The following is a 26247-nucleotide window of genomic DNA, read 5'->3' as shown; positions in this document are numbered from 1 at the left end:
CAGGTTATCCTCAGCACAGTGATGCAGTGAGCAGTGTAATTACAGACTATCCTCAGCACAGTGATGCAGTGAGCAGTGTAATTACAGGTTAGCCTCAGCACAGTGATGCATTGAGCAGTGTAATTACAGGTTATCCTCAGCACAGTGATGCAGTGTAATTACAGATTATCCTCAGCGCAGTGAGCTGTGTAATTACAGATTATCCTCAGCGCAGTGATGCAGTGAGCAGTGTAATTACAGGTTATCCTCAGCACAGTGATGCAGTGAGCAGTGTAATTACAGACTATCCTCAGCACAGTGATGCAGTGAGCAGTGTAATTACAGGTTAGCCTCAGCACAGTGATGCAGTGTAATTACAGGTTATCCTCAGCACAGTGATGCAGTGAGCTGTGTAATTACAGATTGTCCACAGCGCAGTGATACAGTGAGTAGTGTAATTACAGGTTATCCTCAGCACAGTGATGCAGTGAGCAGTGTAATTACAGGTTATCCTCAGCACAGTGATGCAGTGAGCAGTGTAATTACAGACTATCCTCAGCACAGTGATGCAGTGAGCAGTGTAATTACAGATTATCCTCAGCACAGTGAGAAGTGTAATTACAGACTATCCTCAGCGCAGTGATGCTGTGAGCAGTGTAATTACAGATTATCCTCAGCACAGTGAGCAGTGTAATTACAGAGTATCCTCAGCACAGTGATGCAGTGAGAAGTGTAATTACAGACTATCCTCAGCGCAGTGATGCAGTGAGCAGTGTAATTACAGATTATCCTCAGCACAGTGATGCAGTGAGCAGTGTAATTACAGGTTATCCTCAGCACAGTGATGCAGTGAGCAGTGTAATTACAGGCTATCCTCAGCGCAGTGATGCAGTGAGCAGTGTAATTACAGATTATCCTCAGCACAGTGAGAAGTGTAATTACAGACTATCCTCAGCGCAGTGATGCTGTGAGCAGTGTAATTACAGATTATCCTCAGCACAGTGAGCAGTGTAATTACAGAGTATCCTCAGCACAGTGATGCAGTGAGAAGTGTAATTACAGACTATCCTCAGCGCAGTGATGCAGTGAGCAGTGTAATTACAGATTATCCTCAGCACAGTGATGCAGTGAGCAGTGTAATTACAGGTTATCCTCAGCACAGTGATGCAGTGAGCAGTGTAATTACAGGCTATCCTCAGCGCAGTGATGCAGTGAGCAGTGTAATTACAGGCTATCCTCAGCACAGTGATGCAGTGAGCAGTGTAATTACAGTTTATCCTCAGCACAGTGATGCAGTGAGCAGTGTAATTACAGATTATCCTCAGCACAATGAGCAGTGTAATTACAGGTTATCCTCAGCACAGTGATGCAGTGAGCAGTGTAATTACAGGTTATCCTCAGCGCAGTGATGCAGTGAGCAGTGTAATTACAGATTATCGTCAGCACAGTGAGCTGTGTAATTACAGACTATCCTCAGCACAGTGATGCAGTGAGCAGTGTAATTACAGATTATCCTCAGCACAGTGATGCAGTGAGCAGTGTAATTACAGATTATCCTCAGCGCAGTGATGCAGTGAGCAGTGTAATTACAGATTATCCTCAGCACCGTGATGCAGTGAGCAGTGTAATTACAGGTTATCCTCAGCACAGTGATGCAGTGAGCAGTATAATTACAGACTATCCTCAGCACAGTGATGCAGTGAGCAGTGTAATTACAGGTTATCCTCAGCACAGTGAGCAGTGTAATTACAGATTATCCTCAGCACAGTGATGCAGTGAGCAGTGTAATTACAGATTATCCTCAGCACAATGAGCAGTGTAATTACAGGTTATCCTCAGCACAGTGATGCAGTGAGCAGTGTAATTACAGATTATCCTCAGCACAATGAGCAGTGTAATAACAGGTTATCCTCAGCACAGTGAGCAGTGTAATTACAGATTATCCTCAGCACAGTGATGCAGTGAGCAGTGTAATTACAGGTTATCCTCAGCACAGTGAGCAGTGTAATTACAGATTATCCTCAGCACAGTGATGCAGTGAGCAGTGTAATTACAGATTATCCTCAGCGCAGTGATGCAGTGAGCAGTGTAATTACAGATTATCCTCAGCACAGTGATGCAGTGAGCAGTGTAATTACAGGTTATCCTCAGCACCGTGATGCAGTGAGCAGTGTAATTACAGATTATCCTCAGCACAGTGATACAGTGAGCAGTGTAATTACAGATTATCCTCAGCACAGTGATGCAGTGAGCAGTGTAATTACAGATTATCCTCAGCACAGTGATGCAGTGAGCAGTGTAATTACAGATTATCCTCAGCACAATGAGCAGTGTAATTACAGGTTATCCTCAGCACAGTGATGCAGTGAGCAGTGTAATTACAGGTTATCCTCAGCACAGTGAGCAGTGTAATTACAGATTATCCTCAGCACAGTGATGCAGTGAGCAGTGTAATTACAGGTTATCCTCAGCACAGTGATGCAGTGAGCAGTGTAATTACAGGTTATCCTCAGCACAGTGATGCAGTGAGCAGTGTAATTACAGGTTATCCTCAGCACAGTGATGCAGTGAGCAGTGTAATTACAGGTTATCCTCAGCACAGTGATGCAGTGAGCAGTGTAATTACAGGTTATCCTCAGCACAGTGATGCAGTGAGCAGTGTAATTACAGATTATCCTCAGCGCAGTGAGCAGTGTAATTACAGGTTATCCTCAGCGCAGTGATGCAGTGAGCAGTGTAATTACAGGTTATCCTCAGCACAGTGAGCAGTGTAATTACAGATTATCCTCAGCACAATGAGCAGTGTAATTACAGGTTATCCTCAGCGCAGTGATGCAGTGAGCAGTGTAATTACAGATTATCCTCAGCACAGTGAGCAGTGTAATTACAGATTATCCTCAGCACAGTGATGCAGTGAGCAGTGTAATTACAGGCTATCCTCAGCGCAGTGAGCAGTGTAATTACGGTTATCCTCAGCGCAGTGATGCAGTGAGCAGTGTAATTACAGGTTATCCTCAGCACAGTGAGCAGTGTAATTACAGATTATCCTCAGCACAGTGAGCAGTGTAATTACAGTTTATCCTCAGCACAGTGATGCAGTGAGCAGTGTAATTACAGATTATCCTCAGCACAATGAGCAGTGTAATTACAGGTTATCCTCAGCGCAGTGATGCAGTGAGCAGTGTAATTACAGATTATCCTCAGCACAGTGAGCAGTGTAATTACAGATTATCCTCAGCACAGTGATGCAGTGAGCAGTGTAATTACAGGCTATCCTCAGCGCAGTGAGCAGTGAGCAGTGTAATTACAGATTATCCTCAGCACAGTGAGCAGTGTAATTACAGATTATCCTCAGCACAGTGATGCAGTGAGCAGTGTAATTACAGACTATCCTCAGCACAGTGAGCAGTGTAATTACAGGTTATCCTCAGCACCGTGATGCAGTGAGCAGTGTAATTACAGGTTATCCTCAGCGCATTGATGCAGTGAGCAGTGTAATTACAGGTTATCCTCAGCGCAGTGATGCAGTGAGCAGTGTAATTACAGATTATCCTCAGCACAGTGAGCAGTGTAATTACAGATTATCCTCAGCACAGTGATGCAGTGAGCAGTGTAATTACAGGTTATCCTCAGCGCAGTGATGCAGTGAGCAGTTTCTGTGCAGTGTAATTACTATGGCCACTCACCTTTATTTGTCAGACCTATGCTGGAATAGGTGATGCAGTGGTCCTCACTGCCTCTGCACTGCACATTTCCCTTAGCCTCACACCAGTTCGAGTTCACGGAGATGCAGCCTGGGCAGGTCAGCATGTTCTGGGGGCCATCAGGAACAGCTAAGACAGGGAAAGAAATACAAAATACAGACAGTATCAGGACCTGCTCCTTCATTTGACCATCAATGTTTATTGTGTCTAAATATATCTTTTGTGTTTGGGCCAGTATTTAAAAACACACTGTTCCTATACTGCATACAGTATGTTTCTAATATGTGACAGCTCCTGCAGTAGTGACCGGAGATCCAGGTTTGCATTGTCACAGTGCACACAATAAACCATTTAAAACACACACACACACACACACACACACACACACACACACACACATATGTGTGTGTGTTGTAAATGTTTTATTGTGTGTATATCTATATATATATTTCTCAAAATCTTGTTTGAGAGTATCTGGAGACCATTTGATTGGTCCGTCGGTCCGCCCGCCCTCCCACGGCTCTCATTGGCCGGTGTCCCGCCCCCCCCCCCATGTGTCCCACCCCCCCACGGCTCTCATTGCCCGCTATGCTCTAACCCACTGTTCCACTCACACACCACACTCATACAGCTTCAGACTCTCACCCCCCTGAGCTTCCTCATACTGTGTGAGCCTACCCTGCAGATTCCATTCGTAACACACACCACACTGACACAGCCTCAACCACTCACCCTTGGAGACGCTGACCACGACACAGAACAAAGTAAGTACAACACTCCCCCCTCTAACCCCTCCGGCCTTAACCACCCCCCCTCTATCACCCCTCTGCACTTGCCACCGCATACGCCCTTCCCACACTCACACACCACATGCCCGCCAGCCTCACACACACCACGCCTTTGAGGCCGCTCCCCGGCGCTCTCCCTTCCCCAGCTCTCACTTCCCCCCCCACCCCTGAGCCCGCTCCCCCCCCCCCACCCCTGAGCCTGCTCCCCCCCCCACCCCTGAGTCCGCTCCCCTCCCCACCCCCACCCCTGAGTCCGCTCCCCACCCCCACCCCTGAGCCCGCTCCCCACCCCCACCCCTGAGCCCGCTCCCCCCCCCACCCCTGAGCCCGCTCCCCCCCACCCCCACCCCTGAGCCCGCTCCCCCCCCACCTCCACCCCTGAGCCCGCTCCCCCCCCACCCCCACCCCTGAGCCCGCTCCCCTCCCCCACCCCCGCCATCCCCACCCCTGAGCCCGCTCTCCACCCCCACCCCTGAGCCCGCTCCCCACCCCCAACCCCTGAGCCCGCTCCCCCCCCACCCCCACCCCTGAGCCCGCTCCCCCCCCACCCCCAACCCCTGAGCCCGCTCCCCCCCCACCCTCACCCCTGAGCCCGCTCCCCCCCCACCCCCACCCCTGAGCCCGCTCCCCTCCCCCACCCCCGCCATCCCCACCCCTGAGCCCGCTCCCCTCCCCCACCCCCGCCATCCCCACCCCTGAGCCCGCTCCCCCGCCCCCACCCCTGAGCCCACTCCCCCGCCCCACCCCTGAGCCCGCTCCCCACCCCCACCCCTGAGCCCGCTCCCCCCCCCCCCACCCCTGAGCCCGCTCCCGCCCCCGCCCCCGCCCCCAACCGCCCCCACCCCCCACCCCCGCCCCCGCCCCCACCCCTGAGCCCGCTCCCCCCCCCACCCCTGAGCCCGCTCCCCCCCCCCCCACCCCTGAGCCCGCTCCCGCCCCCACCCCTGAGCCCTCTCCCCCCCCCACCCCCGCCCCCACCCCCACCCCCCACCCCCACCCCCACCCCTGAGCCCGCCCCCTTCCCAGAGCCCGCCACCCGGCTCTCTCCGCCTCTCCCTTCTCCGGCTCCTATCTGCAGCCAGAGTGGAGTGAGATGCGCGCGCGTACCGCTCTGCCTCGCCGGGGGTGGGGGGGGGGGCGGACACCGCCGACGTGGATGTGGAGTGCAGCCGGTACCCGGAGGGGGGATGTTGGGCCGCGGCCTAGCTCCTCTGTATCAGCCCGGTAGCCGGCGGAGGCCAGGAGGGAGGAGAGACCCGGGGGCAGCCCGAGGAGGAGGGCGGACGGGTGCGAGGTGTGGAACCGCAGGGGGAGAGAGGGATATATGGGTGAGCTGGGGGGTATGCCTCCTCGGGATCAGGGCGCCAGGGGGAGATTGTGATGCTGGCTCCTTCCCGCGCACACCCACCCCAGTCACTGCCTGCCCACCCCCTCCCCCCACCCCTATCACTGCCTGCCCACCCCCTCCCCCCACCCCTATCACTGCCTGCCCACCCCCTCCCCCCACCCCTATCACTGCCTGCCCACCCCTATCACTGCCTGCCCACCCCCTCCCCCCACCCCTATCACTGCCTGCCCACCCCCTCCCCCCACCCCTATCACTGCCTGCCCACCCCCTCCCCCCACCCCTATCACTGCCTCCCCACCCCCTCCCCCCACCCCTATCACTGCCTGCCCACCCCCTCCCCCCACCCCCATCACTGCCTGCCCACCCCCTCTCCCACCCCATCACTGCCAGCCACCCCCCACCCACCCCTATCACTGCCTGCCCCCCCCCCACCCACCCCTATCACTGCCTGCCCCCCCCCACCCACCCCTATCACTGCCTGCCCCCCCCCACCCCTATCACTGCCTGCCTCCCACCCCTATCACTGCCTGCCTAACTATCACTACCTGCCCACCCACCCCTATCACTGCCTGCCCGCCTGCCCACCCCCCCCACCCACCCCTATCACTGCCTGCCCATCCCCCCCACCCTCCCCTATCACTGCCTGCCCATCCCCCCCACCCCTATCACTGCCTGCCCATCCCCCCCACCCTCCCCTATCACTGCCTGCCCATCCCCCCCACCCCTATCACTGCCTGCCCATCCCCCCCACCCCTATCACTGCCTGCCCATCCCCCCCACCCTCCCCTATCACTGCCTGCCCATCCCCTCCACCCACCCCTATCACTGCCTGCCCACCCACCCCTATCACTGCCTGCCCCCCCCCACCCCCCCTATCACTGCCTGCCCACCCCCCCCCCCCACCCACCCCTATCACTGCCTAAAACCCCTATACCCACCTACCCCTATCACTGCCTGCCCATCCCCCCCCACCCACCCCTATCACTGCCTGCCCACCCCCCCCCCCCCCCACCCACCCCTATCACTGCCTGCCCACCCCCCCACCCACCCCTATCACTGCCTGCCCCCCCCCCCCACCCACCCCTATCACTGCCTGCTCCCCCCCCCATCCACCCCTATCACTGCCTGCTCACCCCCCACACCCACCCCTATCACTGCCTGCCCCCCCCCCACCCACCCCTATCACTGCCTGCCCCCCCCACCCCTATCACTGCCTGCCTCCCCCCCACCCCTATCACTGCCTGCCTAACTATCACTGCCTGCCCACCCACCCCTATCACTGCCTGCCCGCCTGCCCATCCCCCCAACCCTCCCCTATCACTGCCTGCCCATCCCCCCCACCCCTATCACTGCCTGCCCATCCCCCCCATCCACCACTATCACTGCCTAAAACCCCTATACCCACCTACCCCTATCACTGCCTTCCCACCCCCCCACCCCTACCCACCCCTATCACTGCCTGCCCACCCCCCCCCCACCCACCCCTACCACTGCCTGCCCACCCCCCCCCCACCCACCCCTATCACTGCCTGCCCATCCCCACTCCCCCACCCCTATCACTGCCTGCCCTCCCCCCAACCACCCCTATCACTGCCTGCCCAACCCCACCCACCCCTATCATGCCTGCACACCACCCCTATCACTGCCTGACCATCCCCCCAACCACCCCTATCACTGCCTGCCCATCCACCCCAGTCACTGCCTGCCCACCCCCACACCCTAGTCACTGCCTGCCCACCCCCACACCCCAGTCACTGCCTGCCTGCCCACCCCCACACTCCATTCACTGCCCGCCCACCCCCACACTCCATTCACTGCCTGCCCACACCCCAGTCACTGCCTGGCCAATGTGTCACTGCCTGAACCCCAGTCACTGCCTGCCCACCCTCCCAGTCTGCTGACCCAGGAGAACAGAGAGGCCTTCCCCCACAGAAACCCCAGATACAGATAAGACTTTCTTTTTGGACTGTTGGGTGTTTATATATACACTGTTTATGTTTGGGGTGGTAAACAGCTTAGCTTAGCTATATTTTCTCCTAGTTTAGCTACCCACCCAGCTAGATAGGGCTGGAGTAAAATATGTAGTGATTTCTCCAAAGTGGAGTAGGTTTTTCTTTTATGTTTTGTGTTTACAGTGTTTAAAGGAACAGGCGCAATAAATCTTATTTTAATTTCACCTTTAAAACTGTCTCCATTTCCTAACTCTGAACACATCTCTTACGGTCTCAAAGTAAGATAATAATCTGGAGGGTCCCTGTGCAGCGGCTTAACAAGGGTGCAGTGGGAGCTGCCTGAGGGTTATAGGGAGGGGTGGGAGGGGTTGTTGCCTAAGGTAGGTTGCCACTCCCAGTACTCACCTGTGGGTATCTCAGGGGTACAAAGCTGGGTGTTACAGCATTTCCTATTTATCACGGTCCTCTTGTAGGGTTCTCTCACTATGATAACTCCACAGCGATCGGAAGTCCCACATTCCCTTGAAAAAATCCGCTTAGTACTCTGGTTTTTTGCTGTATGTGAAATGAAAAGGTTATTAAAGGACCAATTCTCATATTTTGTCATTTCACTGTCAGCAAATACAATTATCCATGTGACAAATCTTCTCAACTTTGAAAATAATCCAACACACGTGAAAACTGTTAAAAAGACCCTGCCCCTAAACTAAAGTGTGTGCTAAATGTCCACCAAACAAAGCCTTTGCCAGAAACACCCAAACAGGACTGAACTTTATTATTTTATTGGCATTTTCAACTTAAATTTTGCAATTGTTGCAAAAATCCAACCGGAAGCAAGTGACGGCGTGCAGATTGCGCACGTGCGGCGGGAAATCACGCTGCTCGTCATGAGCGTCAGACGTCCCATAGTGTAAGGCTCCCTGCGCACGCGCGGATGGCGGAATGGCGGCGCACGCAGAGACTGCAGCCGCGAACGGAGGTCTGTAGGGCAGCTCGTGGGGGGGAGGGGGCATGACGGGGCCGTGGTCATGACAGGCATATCTGACCTGCCATTGGCTGCACGCGCCCACGTGACCGCGTCTCAGCACTGGAAAACAAAAATTCTTGTCTTCCCTGCTGGCGTATGCGTCAGAGCGCTTTGCGCGCCCACGCACACACACACCTGCCCCATAGTGGCCTGTCGGCCTGTGCTGTGGTGTGTGGCGCGCTGTCGTGAGCACCGGGGACGCCGATGTGAGAAAGGTCCCGTGTGGAGGACCGAAACGTTGGTTTTTATGTCTCACTAAATACAAAATCTTTTGACTACCTCGTGGAGTGCTGCCTCTGATATTCGGTCACACGGTATCGTATTACCTATTTGGTTTATATAGGATTTGCACCCACTTTCATCTACCTGACGGAGTGCCTTGCTCTTATCTATTTATTATATATATATATATATATATATATATATATATATATATATATAGATAGATAGATAGATCTCTGAGCATTTTCACAAATATATGACATTCTTTAAAAAGCCATGAAAATGTTTCCAGACTGTGAGACATTTGCCCGTTTCTAGATCTGTATGAGAGCTTGGTTCCACTAACTCAGGCCTGCACTAACTGTATCACTTTCTATTCAGACAAATGTTTTATATCAATAAAGAGATTGAGGTGAGCTCCTCCGTTCATATCTATTGAGTGGGACATGCTAAAGAGCTATTGTGACAGGTGAGTTCTTTGTATCTGCATCAACCATCACAGCCAATCAGGATGTCATTTGTCTAGCTGCTGTGAAATGATTGGTCCTCCCTTTAGAATGATCATTGAAGGGGGATGGTATTGTAAAGGTTACCGGGTTCGTCTTATGAAAATCTACTCACCAAACCCATTTGCTTGTAGAAAAGTGAGACTCTCAGGATTCGATGTGTCTGTTGAAAAGAAGAGACGCGTTTAACAATTGAAAGTGGAAAAACAACAAAGTGTAAAAAACTAAAGAAGTGTAAAAACAACAAATTCCAGATACAACTCAAGTCACTTAACCTAACAACTCATTTCCCAACCCACACGGACAAACCTGAACTCGCACAACCATTCCTTGCTAGACTGGATTCTCTCCTCTAATCCCAGCAGAACCCAATCCTCTGGCACCTTCCTGACATTTTCAGTGACCATGCAATAGTGTACTGTGTAAGGAAAATTACACCGCCCCAATCAAGCCCTAAAGTTCTCCTCACTAGAACATTTAGAAACTTTAACCCACAACAGTTTCTGGCTGATCTTACTACAGAATCAACTTAATTCCCGACCCTGATTCTGCGCTCGACTATTTCCAATCCGAGATCTTAAAACTCTGCGATACCCATGCTCCACTACGCAGAATAAGGGTACGGGGGCCAACCTTCCGTGCGTTACACCTGACCTTATTGCACTCTACCAGGTCAGGGATACCTTGTGGAAAAGCCACAAAGTAACTGGCGCTACCAAGGATCCCAATCACTACAGAATTTAAGGTGGATTCCAGAGAATCGGTGGGAGGCAGATCTTGAATAGAGCAAGGAGAAGACAGAGGTCCAGGGAGCAATGAGAGATGGTGAATGAGATGAGAAGAAAAAAATTAAAAAATTATCCCAAAAAAGACTAGTTCTTAGAAACCAGAAGGTCTAGATCAGAGGCGGCCAACGTCAGTTCTCAAGGGCCACCAACAGGTTAGGTTTTAAGGATACCCCTGCTTTAGCACAGGTGGCTCAATCAGGCTCATAAATCAATTCTGTAGTATTAGATAATACATTTTAAAAAGTAATTATCTAATACTACAGATTTGATTTATGTAAAAAAAAAAAAAAAAAAAAAAAAAAGGAAAATTATTCTGTGACGGCAGAATTCCCAGCGTCGGGGTTAGTTCAATGTGAGAGCTGCTGCCCTGGATGGCAGTGCTGTGGGTTCTACACCGGAGACACCGGAGACACCGGAGCTTCCCAGCGTCGGGTTTAGCTCAATGCGAGAGCTGCTGCCCTGGATGGCAGTGCTGTGGGTTCTAATCCTGTTGGGTCTGACACTGGTACCCCTCCATCACAAGGGCCTTTAGACTGATTGGCCTTAAGGATATATCTTAGGATGTGTGACTCATTTAAATATACTTTGCATAGACATTAGCATATCTCCCAGGGTACCTGAGGTATGTACCTTTTTCAGCACAGACATCTCTCCCTAATTTATTTGGAGGGAGGCTTAAGGAGACATATATACAACTGGAGATACCATTAGGCTAGAAAGATGACCGCCGGCCTTTCTCTGGCTCTGGAGGGAAATCGTAATTCCCATCTCACCACCCTTTAGGTCCAAAACAATGCGAGTAATTCAGCCACGAATTTGCGTTATAAAGCTACTCAGAGAACAGCCAATTGTGAACCGAGTTCAGAGAATAGCCAATCAGGAACCGAGTTCCGAGAACAGCCAATCAGGAACCGAGTTCCAAGAACAGCCAAAAAGGTACACAAAATAAAAAATGGGGACTCTTGCTCAGAAGTATATTTATGCAATAAAAGTGGAAAATATAGAATTGGATAATAAAAAGGAGAAAGCTTCATTCAATAAAATCAAATTCAATTTGGCACTTTACCGCTAAAGACAATCTTTAATAGTAATCAAAAAGAGACGTCCCCGAGCATTTCCAGGATCGGGGCCGCCGGTCTATATATTCCCACAATCCCACTCTCCTTTGTGTAAGGTAACTGGCCCATGTGGAACGTAACCGTGATGCAATAAGGAATGCTTTACACTTCGGTTACACACAGCATCATGGTGAGGACAATCTATTCCATGACATGGTGTCTTCATCAGGATCTTACCGTACTCACCTGGACCCTTCTTACCTAAACCTTTCCATTAATCATTCAATTAAAACCAGAGACAGAACATAAAACACAGACAAAGCTCAGTTTTAGTACATCTAGTGAAACTCATACACGGTACAGTGCCTAAATATATATGTATAAATATCTATTAAGTAAAATGGTCTTTTAGTTTGACATTTTTGGCCAAAATTGTTGTAAGCCCCTGAGCCAACTTCACGGCAGACCACAATTCAGGGGTCCCTAACGCTAATATAAATTCTTAATAACCTGTGTAATAACAGGAAGAATGATTTATAGTAAATCTGTCAATATTAATTGCAAAGTTCTAAGTCTGATTGAAGCCTTTATTAACCTGTACATTACCAGGAAAAGCACTCTGTATTAGAGTTGTCACAACCATCCAGCAAGCAAACAAGTTCCCCTGTGTGGAGGATGCTATGGAGTGAGCCCTTAACCATTTAAATGTGGGAGGGGGTGAGCTTAAATTAAGTAGGAGGTTGCCACCCTCCAATCAGCCATGACTAGCTGAAACACAATTGTGAAATATACTGGACACCTAACAAGCTCCTATTGAACCCCCAAAATACCCACAACATATATATAAGCATATGAGTGTCACAGAGGAGTGCTACTGAGCATGGCAATATATATTTAAAACCAGAGACAGAACATAAAACACAGACAGAGCTCAGTGCACATCCAGTGAGACTCATACACGGTACAGTGCCTAAATATATATGTATAAATATCTATTAAGTAAAATGGTCTTTTAGTTTGACATTTTTGGCCAAAATAGTTGTAAGCCCCTGTCCCAACTAAAAGACCATTTTACTTAATAGATATTTATACATATATAGCCTGGAGCTCCCGTGGCTCCTGGAGACCACCCTCCCCTTGGGCAGCTCGGGCGCGGGTGCCGAAAACCCCGACGGCTACTTCCAAGGGTGGGGGCTGGAGCAGGGAGCAGCGCGGCTTCTCCTGCCTGCGGCCGGTTGCCGGGGACGCGATCGGGCCGTTGCTAAGGCCGCGATCGCGTCTCTAAGGTCCCGGCGGCCGCACAAGCAGGGCGCCGCCATTAGGATGCAGGTTGCGCACGCGCAGGGCAGGGGAGGGAAAGCCCGCGAACCCCTAGCCTACCAGGGAAGGCTCTGAGCTGGGACTACATATCCCATGAGCCTCTGTATGCCCCATGTGACACCAGGGAGCCAATAGGGCTTAGGGAGCTCCTGGGGAAAGAGATACATTTGGCGGGCTTGGAGCAGAACACGGTAGCTGGCAGTCAGAAGAGTCAGAGTAGTGAGAGACCGGAGCAGCCCTAGGAAGGAGGTAGGGTACAGGAGTGGTGGACTCGCTGTACTAGGCCAGCACCCCCTGGGACTGAGGTAGCTTAGTACTCTGAGATAGAGAGAGTGTTGCCAGGAATCTCCTCTATAGAGAGGGACCCTGCCACTCAGGTTAACCAGTTGGAGCAGGGGATCTGAGAGGGAAGGCAGGGCGCGGGGAGCGAGTACAGCTCCTGCGGCCCTATAGGAACCCGCACCCCAGATAGGCATCAACTCCCCAAGGTAGTGGGATAATTGCTGAGGGAGGCCCAAGATAGGGACGCTGCCCTTAGTTTAGAGTGCTGCCTTGTCAGGTCTGACAGGCAGGCACCTAGTTGACAGCACGTTGGCTGTCAGTATTAGTGAGGCTGTAGGGACGTGGGTAGTTAGGGGAGTGGGACTGGTCCTGACCCCTTAAGGCCCATAGGAGTTTCCCAAGCCACCTCAGGTTGCTGCACCATAGGGACGGTCCATAGTGTAGCACGTGCCACTTAGATAGATAGGGACACAGCGGCTGCTGCTGTTCCTGTGGAAGCAGTTGGACCACGTTGGGGTCCACAGAGACTGTTCCGGAGTGGGACCGCTCTAGCGGTCCACGTGCAAGGAGTTCGGTTGGAGGATCAGAAGGAGGCATCGCCCGACTGACCCTTTGTGAAGTTGCTGATCCGAGTACCGGATTGCTCGGCAGGTATCTAATCATATGTGCACCACCGGGCCCTTAGCTTAACTGTGACTGCGCAGTCACCCATTGACTCTCTGCAAGAGTGCGGGACATTGGGTGGGGTTTCTCTGGACACTGGGTGGGTTCACTTGGTGTTGGGGAAGCGTCCTGCGTGACGCAGTAGGTGTCTCCTCTAGAGAGGGACACAGGTTATATCAATGTTATGCATGTGTACGGTATTACATGTTAGTAAAGTCCTTAGTTGTTATCATCATTGTCTATGTGATTATTGAGATTGTCCTGCGAGGAACCACTCCCCCTCTGGTGGGAGCCATCGCAGGTGGAGGCGCTGCATCGTTCGAAGTAAGTTATCCCTAATGTAATTGCCCCAGGTTTCCCCGTTCTGGCGGAAGCTCAGCCCTCCTGTGAGCCAACAGGTATGCACCACACCGAGTAACAATATATGTTCCTGCACCCACACAGTAGAATCTGCGATTGGGGGGGGGATATACCCGTTACACATATATATTTAGGCACTGTACCGTGTATGAGTTTCACTGGATGTGCACTGAGCTTTGTCTGTGTTTTATGTTCTGTCTCTGGTTTTAAATATATATTGCCATGCTCAGTAGCACTCCTCTGTGACACTCATATGCTTATATATATGTTGTGGTTATTTTGGGGGTTCAATAGGAGCTTGTTAGGTGTCCAGTATATTTCACAATTGTGTTTCAGCTAGTCCTGGCTGATTGGAGGGTGGCAACCTCCTACTTAATTTAAGCTCACCCCCTCCCACATTTAAATGGTTAAGGGCTCACTCCATAGCATCCTCCACACAGGGGAACTTGTTTGCTTGCTGGATGGTTGTGACAACCCTAATACAGAGTGCTTTTCCTGGTAATGTACAGGTTAAAAAAGGCTTCAATGAGACTTAGAACTTTGCAACTAATATTGACAGATTTACTATAAATCATTCTTCCTGTTATTACACAGGTTATTAAGAATTTATATTAGCGTTAGGGTCCCCTGAATTGTGGTCTGCCGTGACGTTGGCTCAGGGGCTTACAACAATTTTGGCCAAAAATGTCAAACTAAAAGACCATTTTACTTAATAGATATTTAAACATATATATTTAGGCACTGTACCATGTATGAGTTTCACTAGATGTGCTAAAACTGAGCTTTGTCTGTGTTTTATGTTCTGTCTCTGGTTTTAAATATATATTGCCATGCTCAGTAGCACTCCTCTGTGACACTCATATGCTTATATATATGTTGTGGTTATTTTGGGGGTTCAATAGGAGCTTGTTAGGTGTCCAGTATATTTCACAATTGTGTTTCAGCTAGTCCTGGCTGATTGGAGGGTGGCAACCTCCTACTTAATTTAAGCTCACCCCCTCCCACATTTAAATGGTTAAGGGCTCACTCCATAGCATCCTCCACACAGGGGAACTTGTTTGCTTGCTGGATGGTTGTGACAACCCTAATACAGAGTGCTTTTCCTGGTAATGTACAGGTTAATAAAGGCTTCAATCAGACTTAGAACTTTGCAACTAATATTGACAGATTTACTATAAATCATTCTTCCTGTTATTACACAGGTTATTAAGAATTTATATTAGCGTTATGGTCCCCTGAATTGTGGTCTGCCGTGACGTTGGCTCAGGGGCTTACAACAATTTTGGCCAAAAATGTCAAACTAAAAGACCATTTACTTATTAGATATTTATCCATATATATTTAGGCACTGTACCGTGTATGAGTTTCACTGGATGTGCTAAAACTGAGCTTTGTCTGTGTTTTATGTTCTGTCTCTGGTTTTAAATATATATTGCCATGCTCAGTAGCACTCCTCTGTGACACTCATATGCTTATATATGTAACGGGTATTTCCCCCCCAATCTCAGATTCTACTGTGTGGTGCAGGGGAATATATGGTTACTCATGTGTGGTGCACCACCTGTTAGCTAGCAGGAGGACTGAGTCTCCGCTACGGGAACCTGGGGCTATACTCTAAGGATATCACTTATACTGATGCAGCGCCTCCACCTGCGATGGCTCCCACCAGAGGGGGAGTGGTTCCTCGCAGGACAACAAATGAATACGTACAATACTATACGATAACAAATACTTCTTTACTAAGCATTGAGCAATTGAAATCAAGCCAAATACAACAGGGGTGCCTCTTCCGAGATAACCCAACTCAAGGTATACTTCCGGATAACTTATAGCGGGCACCACAGTGGGTGTCCACACTAACAGCGTCTCGGCGGACGCTACAGTCCCCAACAATAATCCCACCCTCAAGTCCAGTGAGTCCCACCCAATGTCTCAACGAACGTAGGTGTATTTGTGTGTGACTGCGCAGTCACTATGTCAATGGTAGGCCTGGTTGGAGCACGTGTGTTGTGGGGTTACCTGCCCGGGCTCCAGCCACGGGTACTGCTATACCGCAAAGGATCGCTGGATGTTCTCCAATGGTGAGGTGAATTCCAGCGTGGATAATATCACCGCTTCTTCGGTCGTCTGTACTTAATGGCAACCCGGTTGACGTCCACAGGCTGTAGGCCCTCCGTACGGAGCCTCCGCACTGATAGTCTATGGTTCCGGTTAGAACCCCCGTGGTCCCGAACCTCGTGGTGGAAGATACAGCGTCCGCTGTGTTCCCTTACTAGCTTATGGATAAAGGGCAGGTCCCTAACTTCGGGCCGGTCCCTATCACACTCCGCTAGCGTGGCTCAGGGCTGTCTGGGGCCTAGGGGAGTACTGGCCTAGTGCTCGGAGCCACAGACTCCAGCACCCTACCTCTTACCCCTTGCCGCTCCAGTCCCCAACTGCCTACGTAGTTCTTGCGCGCGGAATATATCTCCGGATCCCAGCAGGGATCTTCCTCCCTATTGGCTACTCCTTCGCGGGCTTTGGATCTATAACTGCGCAGGCGCGAGCTCCTTGTAGTCCTGGAGTACTCCTGCTTCTCGCGCATGCGCAACGCCCTTAACAATGGCGGCGCCCTGCTCCGCGAGCCGGTGAAAGCATACACACTAATACCCACCGCAACTTTTAGTGCTACTCGCTCGCAATACAGGGGAGAAAATAATACCGCAGGGAACCTGGCTACATCCTCCCCCCGGTAAATCCCCAACGCCCTCGCTTGGAACATCATAACTATATACAGCATTTATATAATGAAAAATGCATTGGAAATACAACTTAGCATATACATGACTCTAGACGATGTTACACAACTCTGTGAACAATACAAGCACAGATCGGAGCCTGATCCGAGGACACTGCTGAGTCTCATAGTGGGGTGCCCCCATCTGATCATAGGCTACCCGCGTTGGAGGGTACCTGTTTCTTTGGCTCCGTCTGAGCTGTTCTTCAGCAACTCCCTCGGGGGAGTAATAAGTACAGTCCTGAGGCTCAGCCTCTTCCCTTGAGGGGAGGAATGTCTCTGAATAGTCTCTGTTAGGAACAAAGCTCGGGCTCTGTGGATCCAGAGGTTGGCCTGTTGGTGTCACTTCAGTAGGCGTTGGCCCACAGGGCCCACAGGGCCCACAGATGCCCCTTCCATGGACTGATCCCCTTGAGAGGGTCCCTCCAATGGATCTTCCGTAATGTCAAAGTGGGTCATACCTTTACCCGGCCGTTAGTGTCTCTGATACGATATACCGGGAGGCCAGGCATTTGGGATTCTATCTCATACACTCCGTCTCTCCAACGGTCGGCCAACTTATGTTTTCCTGGGACTCCTAAGTTCCGAAGCAATACAGCGTCTCCTGGCCGGAGTTCCCGATATCGGACTTTATGGTCATATCGTCTTTTATTGTTAGCATTGAGTTTAGCGGTGGATTTCTCTGCTTGCCGATATGCCCTGCTGCAAGCTGTCTTTGAGTCGTTGCACATATCTGAAATGGGTAGCATTATGTATCCCATCTGTGGAGATTCTAAGACGCACATCCACTGGTAAGCGGGCTTCTCTCCCAAACATCAGGAAATACGGGGAGAACCCAGTTGATTCGTGTCGGGTACAATTATACGCATGCACCAAGGTTTCTACATGTCGACTCCATTCTGATTTCTGGGCGCTCTGTAGAGTTCCGAGCATATCTAACAACGTCCGGTTAAACCGCTCGGGTAGGGCGTCTCCTTCAGGATGATATGGGGTAGTTCGAGATTTGGCAATATTCAGCATGCGTAGCAGTTCTTTGATCAAAGTACTCTCGAAGTCCCGCCCTTGGTCAGAGTGGAGGTCGGTTGGGAAGGCCGTAATGTATCAAGTATTTCTCCCATAATATCTTTGCCACGGTGATGGCTTTTTGGTCTTTAGTAGGGAAAGCTTGAGCATAACGCGTATAGTGGTCAGTGATAACCAGCACATTGCCTATCCCCCGGCTATCCGGTTCAATACACAGGAAGTCCATACACACAAGGTCCATGGGCCCCGAACTCCGCAGATGACCCATGGGGGCCGCTCGGGTGGGCAGGGTTTTCCGCTGTACACACCGGGGGCATCGGTGACAATGACGCTCAACAGCCTCTCTCATTTTGGGCCAAAAGAACCGATCTCGGACCAGCCCAAAGGTTTTATCGGTACCCAGGTGTCCATGATCGTCATGTAGAGCCTTTAGTACTAGAAATTGTAGGTTCCTAGGCAGGACTAGCTGTCTTCTGTCCGGGTGATCGTGGTATTGTACCACCCGGTAGAGTAAGCAATTGTCTATTCTGAAGTGATCCCACTCCCGCATGAGTAGGGCTACCAAGTTTTTGGGGACACACTTGAGCAGGGCCGGGTTCTCCTTCATTACGGCCCTTCGGATGATACCAACAAGAGGGTCTCGCACTTGATAATCTACGAGATCCTTCCACCGTAGTACCTGGTCAGGCGTGATATTCATCCCTTTGGGGTCACAGTAAGCGTCGGGGACAGCCTGCGACCGACATCCCAATGAATCGACTATTCTCAATTCTGAGAATGCCACTTGATCGTCGATTATAGCTGCCGTGCTGCACATGGCCCGCACTGCTGGCCCAGGCAGGTCTTCCCATTCCTCGTCGTCAGGAATAGCACTTAGCCCGGGTCTTCGGGAAAGGGCGTCCGCCCCGATGTTCAAGGGTCCTGGCTTGTACTTCAAGGAGAAGGTGTAACTGTTCAAGGCGGCCAACCAGCGGTGTCCGGCAGCGTCCAGTTTTGCTGAGGTGTTGACATAAGTAAGGGGGTTGTTGTCGGTCCTTACTTCGAAAACAACCCCGTACAGGTAATCATGCAACTTCTCGGTAATAGCCCACTTGAGAGCCAGGAATTCCAATTTGTGGACAGGGTACCGCTGCTCGCTAGGGGTCAAGCTACGACTAACGTAAGCCACAGGCCGCAGACCTTCAGGATGTTTCTGGTGCAAGACGGCGCCCAGTCCATTCAAACTGGCATCCACATGCAGGACGTAGGGCTGTTCTGGGTCCGCATAGGCAAGCACGGGCGCCTCGGTCAGGCATTTCTTTAGTTTCATGAAAGCTCGCTCACACTCCGGTGTCCATTGGTTCCCGAATGGTTGACTAGCCGAGACAGCTTTTTTCCTGGAACCAGGGTCACGAATGATGTATGATTAGTTCCAGTAAGCTCAACTCATGTCCTCCCTCTTCCAAAGCATGACAAGTCCTTAATGTCTTTCTTAATTTTATTGCTGGATTAGAAAACACAGGAACTTGTGGGTGTAATGTAGGCAGAGAGTGCTTCTCTATGTGGGATGCTTCTATGAGGTTGGACTATGGTAAGAGAGAAAGGCCTTACCAGGGGTGGATGCAGACAGGTCTGTACTCACTGTAATCTAGGGTGGAAAAGAAAGTGAGGGGCAGGGGTCACACTAAAGGTTGAGTGGGACTGCACTAACTGTCAGCAAAAGACAGGGGAGAACATGGGAAAGTCCATTAACTGGGAGGACTGGAGAAGCTGCAGTAGCAGTTCACTGATTATGTGCTCAGAGGCAAAAAATGCAACATTGTTGCATGTTACACAGGCACAGTGTGTGTATGTGGAGCCAATGCCTGTAGCTGAACTTAAGGAGCTGACAAGCAGAAGGGGGGTCGGGCAGGAATGTGATTCTTGTTCCATGACACTCCCCGTCTGGTATCTGGAGATACCACTATATAACTGGAATATGTGGAACATATGTGCAATGCATAACAAAGATAACATCACATTCTCAGACAATGCAAGAGTCCATGTCCACATAGCGATGTGACACCGGCCGGTATCACTGGTATCAAGGTCCCTTGGCCAAGGTTCTTTGGCGAAGGATGCAGGGTGGATGCACAGCTCCAGGTTTGTTGGTTGCACCACAATGTCTTTGTATAAAAGTCTCTGGCACTGTTTCCTTTTAGCCTTGTGAGAGAACAGTCCTTTTGTCTCTGTAGTTTCACCCACAGAGTGTATCCCCTTGTAGGTATACCAGCCGTGGTAGCCTGTCGCTCTATCACCTGGCGTTTGGCAGAAGGAGAGGGCTTTTGGCTCCTTGTGGGAGCGGATTACTGTCCCTGGAAAACTGGTTGTCGAATGTAATCCAATAAAGGGGGCGTCGTTCAGGGAGACTCCCTGAAGCTGAGCGCTGGGGTTGAACATTACCCGGATTTGATCGGGTTCCTGAGGGTGGTAGGCCCCAGGTGATTGGAGGTACCGACATTCTTTGCCTTCCTCCATTAGAGGTGCTGGCTTTGCGTGGCCGGTAAAGAATATCTTCTGGATGAAGACCACAAAGTTGTTTTTGGTCTCTGGTTCCCTTTGTGGGCCGCAGAGGTGCGAGGTGAACCTAGAGATGGCATGTTCTCCATTGTTTGGGAAGCGCCTCCTTGGTGAACGGAATGGTAGCGGAGTCACCCGACTGCTTAGTCCGTCTTTAGAGAGCTCCTTGACAGTTAACCTCGGGAATCCTCTATCTTCCCTCGAGGGTGTTTGTTTGTCATCGTTCCTTGTTGTCTGGAACGCTGTGCACCGTAGTTCATCGGTACATTTCTCTTGCACGAGAACATCTCCGCGTAGTTTGGTGAAACGCTTTTGTGTTTCTTTGTTGACTGCCATCGGGAGGTTGTTTTCTCCCTGGACATGACGAAGAACAGTCTCTTTTGTCCTTGTAAATCCTTTTGGGAAATGTCTCTGCAACTGTCCCCTTTTACGTGTTTGAACGAACAGTCCTTTTGACACTGTGGCTTCGCCTGTGGGGCGCAATCTTTTGCGGCTATGCCAGCCGTGGCAATTGGTTGCTCTGTTGCTTGATACTCTGTGGAGAGGAACAACTGTGCGTCTTAATTGTGCCCTTGCTCGCGGGAGTATTGTCTGATTGTTTGTTGTTTTTAGGACGATCCCTTTATCGGTCACCTTTGGGAGGTTACTCTCTTCCTTCGGTGGAGTCGACTCATCATCCTTGGCTGTCTGGACTGCTGAGCATCCTGAGCCATTGTCGCATCCCATCGGCGTGAGGATGTCTTTGTTGGTCTCAGGGGTATGACCTTGTCTTTCCTCTTCACTTGGCCCTTCGGTCACTTGGAGATGGCCAAGACATGGTTCAGAGAGAGATGTGTGTCCACATTCTGTCACCTCCGTTCTGCGGGCATCAACGTAGTCTTGCCCGTGCTCTCTGTTAGTGCACGAGTTGCCCACTATCACCCATCCTAGGTCGAGTCTTTGGGCGTATGGCGCGTTGTGGGGTCCGTTGTGCTGTTTACGGACTTTATGTACCCTCATGATGTCCCTACCGAGCAGCAGCAGGATCTTGGCGTCTTGTTCCACCGGCCGGATGTGGTTGGCTATTCCTTTGAGGTGGGGGTAATGGAGTGCCACGTCTGGTGTGGGTATCTCGTCCCTGTTTGTGGTCATGTGGTTGCACTCGATGAGTGTGGGAAGGGGCATGTTCACTTTGCCGTCTATTGAGCATATGGTGTAGCCGTTCACTCTTCTCCCTGTGGTCTCCATTTGCCCTGCGCACGTTCTGAGAGTGTAAGGAAAGGCACCATCTTGTATGTTAAACATGTCGAAGAACTCTGACCTGACCAGTGATCGGTTGCTCTGGTCGTCGAGGATTGCGTACATCCGAATAGCCTTCTCAGGTTGTCCCTGGGGGTGCACTGCGACAAGGCATATTTTGGAGCAGGACATTTTGTCACCTTCTTTTCCGCAAACCTCAGTGCGCTGAGATGTGACGGATGTTGACTCTCCTTCTTCTTTCTCCCCGCCATGCTCCGCTATGGAGGATGGGTTCTTGAGTTGGTGGAGTGTCATCGACTCTGGGTGTAACGCTGTCACGTGCTTGTCACTCTCGCACACTGTGCATTTGATCTCTTCCTTACAGTCCCTGGCTAGGTGAGTCGTGGAACCGCAGCACTTGAAGCAAACTCCGAATTCTCCAAGTAACCTCTTGCGTTCCTCTAGGGACTTCATCCTGAACCCAAAGCACTTGTTGAGTGGGTGTGGCTTCTTGTGTATGGGACATTCCCTGTTTGGGTCCCTTGGTTCCTTGTCTCCGGCGACCGACTGATCGGGAGTAGTTTGGGCCGTGGGAGGCACGTCCGTCCTGCGGGCCGAGATGGGTGTTTGGGGGTTACCATATCTCGTCGCTGGTCTCTCGTTCTTCGGGCTGCTTGCACTGTATGTGGTTTGCGCACCTAAGATGAAACTGGGATCGTTTCTTGTCTTTGCCGCTTCGCAGATGAAGCTCACGAAGAATGAGAATGGGGGGAAGACAACCTGCTTCTCCCTTTTGTATTTGGAACCTTGTGAAAGCCACCTTTCTTGGAGGTTGAAGGGTAGCTTCTCCAGGATGGGTCTCACTCCACGAGCTGAATCTAGGGCGTTGAGACCTATTAAGGAATGGTCTTTCCTTGCGAACTCCAGTTCTTGCAGCAGGTCTCCAAGATCTCGTAACTTCGAGTAGTCTTTACTCGTGATCTTGGGGAAGCTCTCGATTCTTTTGAAGAGTGAATCCTCGACTGCTTCAGGGCTGCCATAGGTCTCTTCTAGCCTTTCCCACACTAGGTCCAGACCTACTTGGGGTTGATGTGCGTTTGCCGTCCGAAGTCTCTGCGCTTGCTCCCTGGATACGTTCCCCAGGAACTTGACTAACAGGTTGAGCTCTTCCCTTGCTGAGAAGTCCAAGCTGTCGATTGCGTCTTTGAACGTGAACTTCCACGTCCGGTAGTTCTCAGGGCGGTCGTCGAAGCTGATGAGTCCTGCGTGCACCAAGTCGCGCCGGATCATGTACTTGGCTATGTCTGTCAGACCTGAGACGTCGGCGCGTTTGCCCCGTTCTGAGGTAGTTGCTGGGACGGTCTGTGCGGTCGCATCTTCCTTGGCGTGGACGCGTGATGGCTGCTGGCCAGTGTGAGGGGCTGTTTTCTCCCGCGTGGGTGTACCTGGATTACGAGCCTGTTGTGGTGCATCCGTGTGCGCTCTGGCGTGTGGATCACTGTTGCGGCTGAGGCTATCCCAGGCAGCGTGTGCCATTGACGGAGCAGCGTCTTCTCCTCGTGGTCCTAGCGAGTCTTCGTTGTCTGTGGTGTCGCTCCCTCCGTGTTGAGATGGTGCGCTGGTGTTTACACTGAAGAGGCTCCTTACATAGTCTTCAGTGCGTTGGGCTGGATCCTCTGAGGCAATCCGTCTGTAGGGTAGCTCCCCGCCGTCCTGTCTCGCAGCTGCTTCTAGGACTTCGGCTTGGGCTATGGCGGCAGCGGCGTCTTCTTCTTTGCTTAGAGCCTCTAGATCCGCGTCTAATTCGGCCTTTCTACGTGCATTGGCAGCGGCGGTGGTAGCAGCGGCGGCGGCATTGGCAGCGGCGGCGGTAGCAGCGGCGGCGGCATTGGCAGCGGCGGCGGTAGCAGCGGCGGCGGCATTGGCAGCGGAGGCGGCGGCGGCGACCTGCTCCTCCTCTTCTATGCGCGCCTTTTCTGCCCTTACGGCTGCCTCTCTCCGACCATATTCGGCCCGGGCACGTGCGGCCTCTGCAGCGGCTCTCGCCTTGGTAGCGTTTGTGCTTGCGCTGGACGCGTTAGACTGCGCTGATCTTGCTGACCTTGATGAGTGTCTGGATGTGCTTGAGCGCTGCGATGCGGTTTCCAGCAAAAGGTCCTTTCTCCTACTCTCAGCCTCCGTGATAGTGGTACGTACGCGGCTGTGTCGTGCCAGGTCAATGTTGCTCTGTAAGTCTCTTTCTTGCAGGCTTTCGCTGGTGTTGGCCCTGGTCAGGTAAGTAACGTATGCCTCTGATAGCTCTTGATAACGCGAGTGATCAGTCCTTAATTGCGTTATTGCCTGCTCGAGCTGCTGCGCATAGTTGCCAATACTAGTGACATTGCGTATTCCCAGTGTGGTTGTGCTCCAGGCCAACTCTAATTTAGCGCGGTGCGCTTCAACGTCAGTCTCATATTTTTCGCGCCCCTTTTGTGTCAGTGTGACTGTCCGTTTGGGCCTTGCGCCTGCCTGCGCCTGTTGCAGATGCGCAGCGGTCTCTGTGTCTGAGAGATCGCTTTCCTGCGTGATGTCTGGTGAGGCTCTGAGTTCTGCCATGCTGTAGGTGTGTGTAGGCCTTTTGCCAGTGCGTGTGGCGTGCGGTCTTTTACCTTGTCAGCGATGGGCGTCTGACTCAGATGATGCCGAGCGGTGTCCTGCAGCGTGCAGCGTTGGGGTAGCTGTACTTACAGGTGTCCGTTGGCTCCTCACTGTGGGGCTGAGCAGCGGGTGGACTCAGACAGAGAAAAAGGCAATTAGGTTTGTGTGTACAGTCTGTTTGCAAAGCTGCTGCCTTGTGTGCAGGGTTGCTCGTGCAGTGTAAGCTGCTTGCTTCTCTGTAAGGTTGCAGGCTGTGTGCAGTTTGCTGTATAAAGCTTGCTGCCCTGTCTGGCAGAGTGAAGCTGCTGCTTGTCCTGGGGTGCAGAGACTATTCTGTTTAGCATAAAGTCTTTGAGTAGTAGCTCCTGTGTGATTCCCTAACACAGGTCTTTGTTTTACTGTTCTGTTTAAACTGCTGCTTGTTTTTGCAGAAAGCTGTAGCAGTTTGCTGTATAGCTGTGTAGAGCTGCACTTTTGTAGCATGAAGGCTGTGAGTGATAGCTTCTGCGTAGACCTCTAATACACGGTCTCTCTCTTACTTTCCTGGAACCAGGGTCACGAATGATGTATGATTAGTTCCAGTAAGCTCAACTCATGTCCTCCCTCTTCCAAAGCATGACAAGTCCTTAATGTCTTTCTTAATTTTATTGCTGGATTAGAAAACACAGGAACTTGTGGGTGTAATGTAGGCAGAGAGTGCTTCTCTATGTGGGATGCTTCTATGAGGTTGGACTATGGTAAGAGAGAAAGGCCTTACCAGGGGTGGATGCAGACAGGTCTGTACTCACTGTAATCTAGGGTGGAAAAGAAAGTGAGGGGCAGGGGTCACACTAAAGGTTGAGTGGGACTGCACTAACTGTCAGCAAAAGACAGGGGAGAACATGGGAAAGTCCATTAACTGGGAGGACTGGAGAAGCTGCAGTAGCAGTTCACTGATTATGTGCTCAGAGGCAAAAAATGCAACATTGTTGCATGTTACACAGGCACAGTGTGTGTATGTGGAGCCAATGCCTGCAGCTGAACTTAAGGAGCTGACAAGCAGAAGGGGGGTCGGGCAGGAATGTGATTCTTGTTCCATGACAGCTTTCTTCCCGGTTTCTGAGGGATATATTTTTAAGAGGCTGTTCAGGGGCTTAGCTTTGCTTGAGTATCCTTCCACAAAACAGCGGTAGTACCCGCAGAAGCCTAGGAAAGACCGCAGCTCCGTGACGTTCTCGGGGCGCGGCCAGTTTACTACGGCTTCTACCTTGGCAGGGTCAGTGGCGATCCCCTTAGCGGACACTATGTGCCCCACGTAGGTCACCGAGATGTGGCAAAAACGGCATTTGTCGAGGGATAATTTCAAACCTTCGTCCCCCAAACGGTCGATTACTTTGAGTAACCGCTCCTCGTGTTCCTCTAAGGTTTTCCCGAAGACGATAATGTCATCCAGGTATACCAGACATTCTCTCGGCACCATGTCCCCGATGGTCTTCTCCATCAATCTTTGAAACGTGGCTGGCGCCCCACATATACCTTGGGGCATACGGGTGAATTGATAGAATCCTAAGGGACAGACGAACGCCGTTTTTTCTTGATCCTCCGCGCTCATCGGCACTTGGTAGTATCCGGATCGGAGATCGAGCACACTGAACCACTGACTCCCGTTTAGCGCGTTGAGTAGTTCTTCGATACGCGGGAGCGTGTACTGATCCGGTATCGTGCGGTTATTCAGGGTCCGATAATCAATACACAGTCGTACGGTTCCATTTTTCTTGCGCACCACTACGATGGGGGACGCATATTTGGCCCCCGAGACTCTACCAAGATCCCGGACTCTTCCATATCATGGAGGACACCCCTTACGTCGTCTACATCTCGTGGAGCGAGTTGGCGCGATCGTTCTCGGAACGGTGTGGTATCGCTCAGTCTGATGGTATGTTGGGCACTGCGACTACACCCCACATCCATCTCACTGGTGGAGAACACATGTTGTCGTTGGGTCAACTGCGCGACTAGCCGGTCTTTCCACTGAGTGGATAACGTTGACTCCCCGAAATTGAATTGCATTTCAACGGG

The 26247-nt window shown here is 51.4% G+C and overlaps 1 protein-coding gene across 1 annotated transcript; it reads right to left on the bottom strand.

Annotated features, from left to right (window-relative positions):
* Nucleotides 1–9641: 9641 nt before the first annotated feature.
* On the bottom strand, nucleotides 9642–25256 carry LOC142474870 (uncharacterized). The gene is made up of 2 exons (XM_075581015.1): nucleotides 19387–25256; nucleotides 9642–9689 (listed from the first exon to the last, which is right to left on the bottom strand). The coding sequence occupies exon 1, from the start codon at nucleotides 24145–24147 to the stop codon at nucleotides 19489–19491; it is 4659 nt and encodes a 1552-aa protein (XP_075437130.1). The 5' UTR covers nucleotides 24148–25256; the 3' UTR covers nucleotides 9642–9689; nucleotides 19387–19488.
* Between the last annotated feature and the right edge of the window lie 991 nt (nucleotides 25257–26247).

The sequence above is a fragment of the Ascaphus truei genome, chromosome 2, assembly GCF_040206685.1.
Source record: "Ascaphus truei isolate aAscTru1 chromosome 2, aAscTru1.hap1, whole genome shotgun sequence".
Classification (NCBI taxonomy): domain Eukaryota; kingdom Metazoa; phylum Chordata; class Amphibia; order Anura; family Ascaphidae; genus Ascaphus; species Ascaphus truei.
Note: the sequence above shows the minus strand (reverse complement) of the source record. Positions and strands in the feature narration are given on the sequence as shown.

Bases quoted from the DNA above. Each gene is read 5' to 3' on its own strand.
- LOC142474870 (XM_075581015.1), bottom strand. From the start codon at position 24,147: ATGGCAGAACTCAGAGCCTCACCAGACATCACGCAGGAAAGCGATCTC.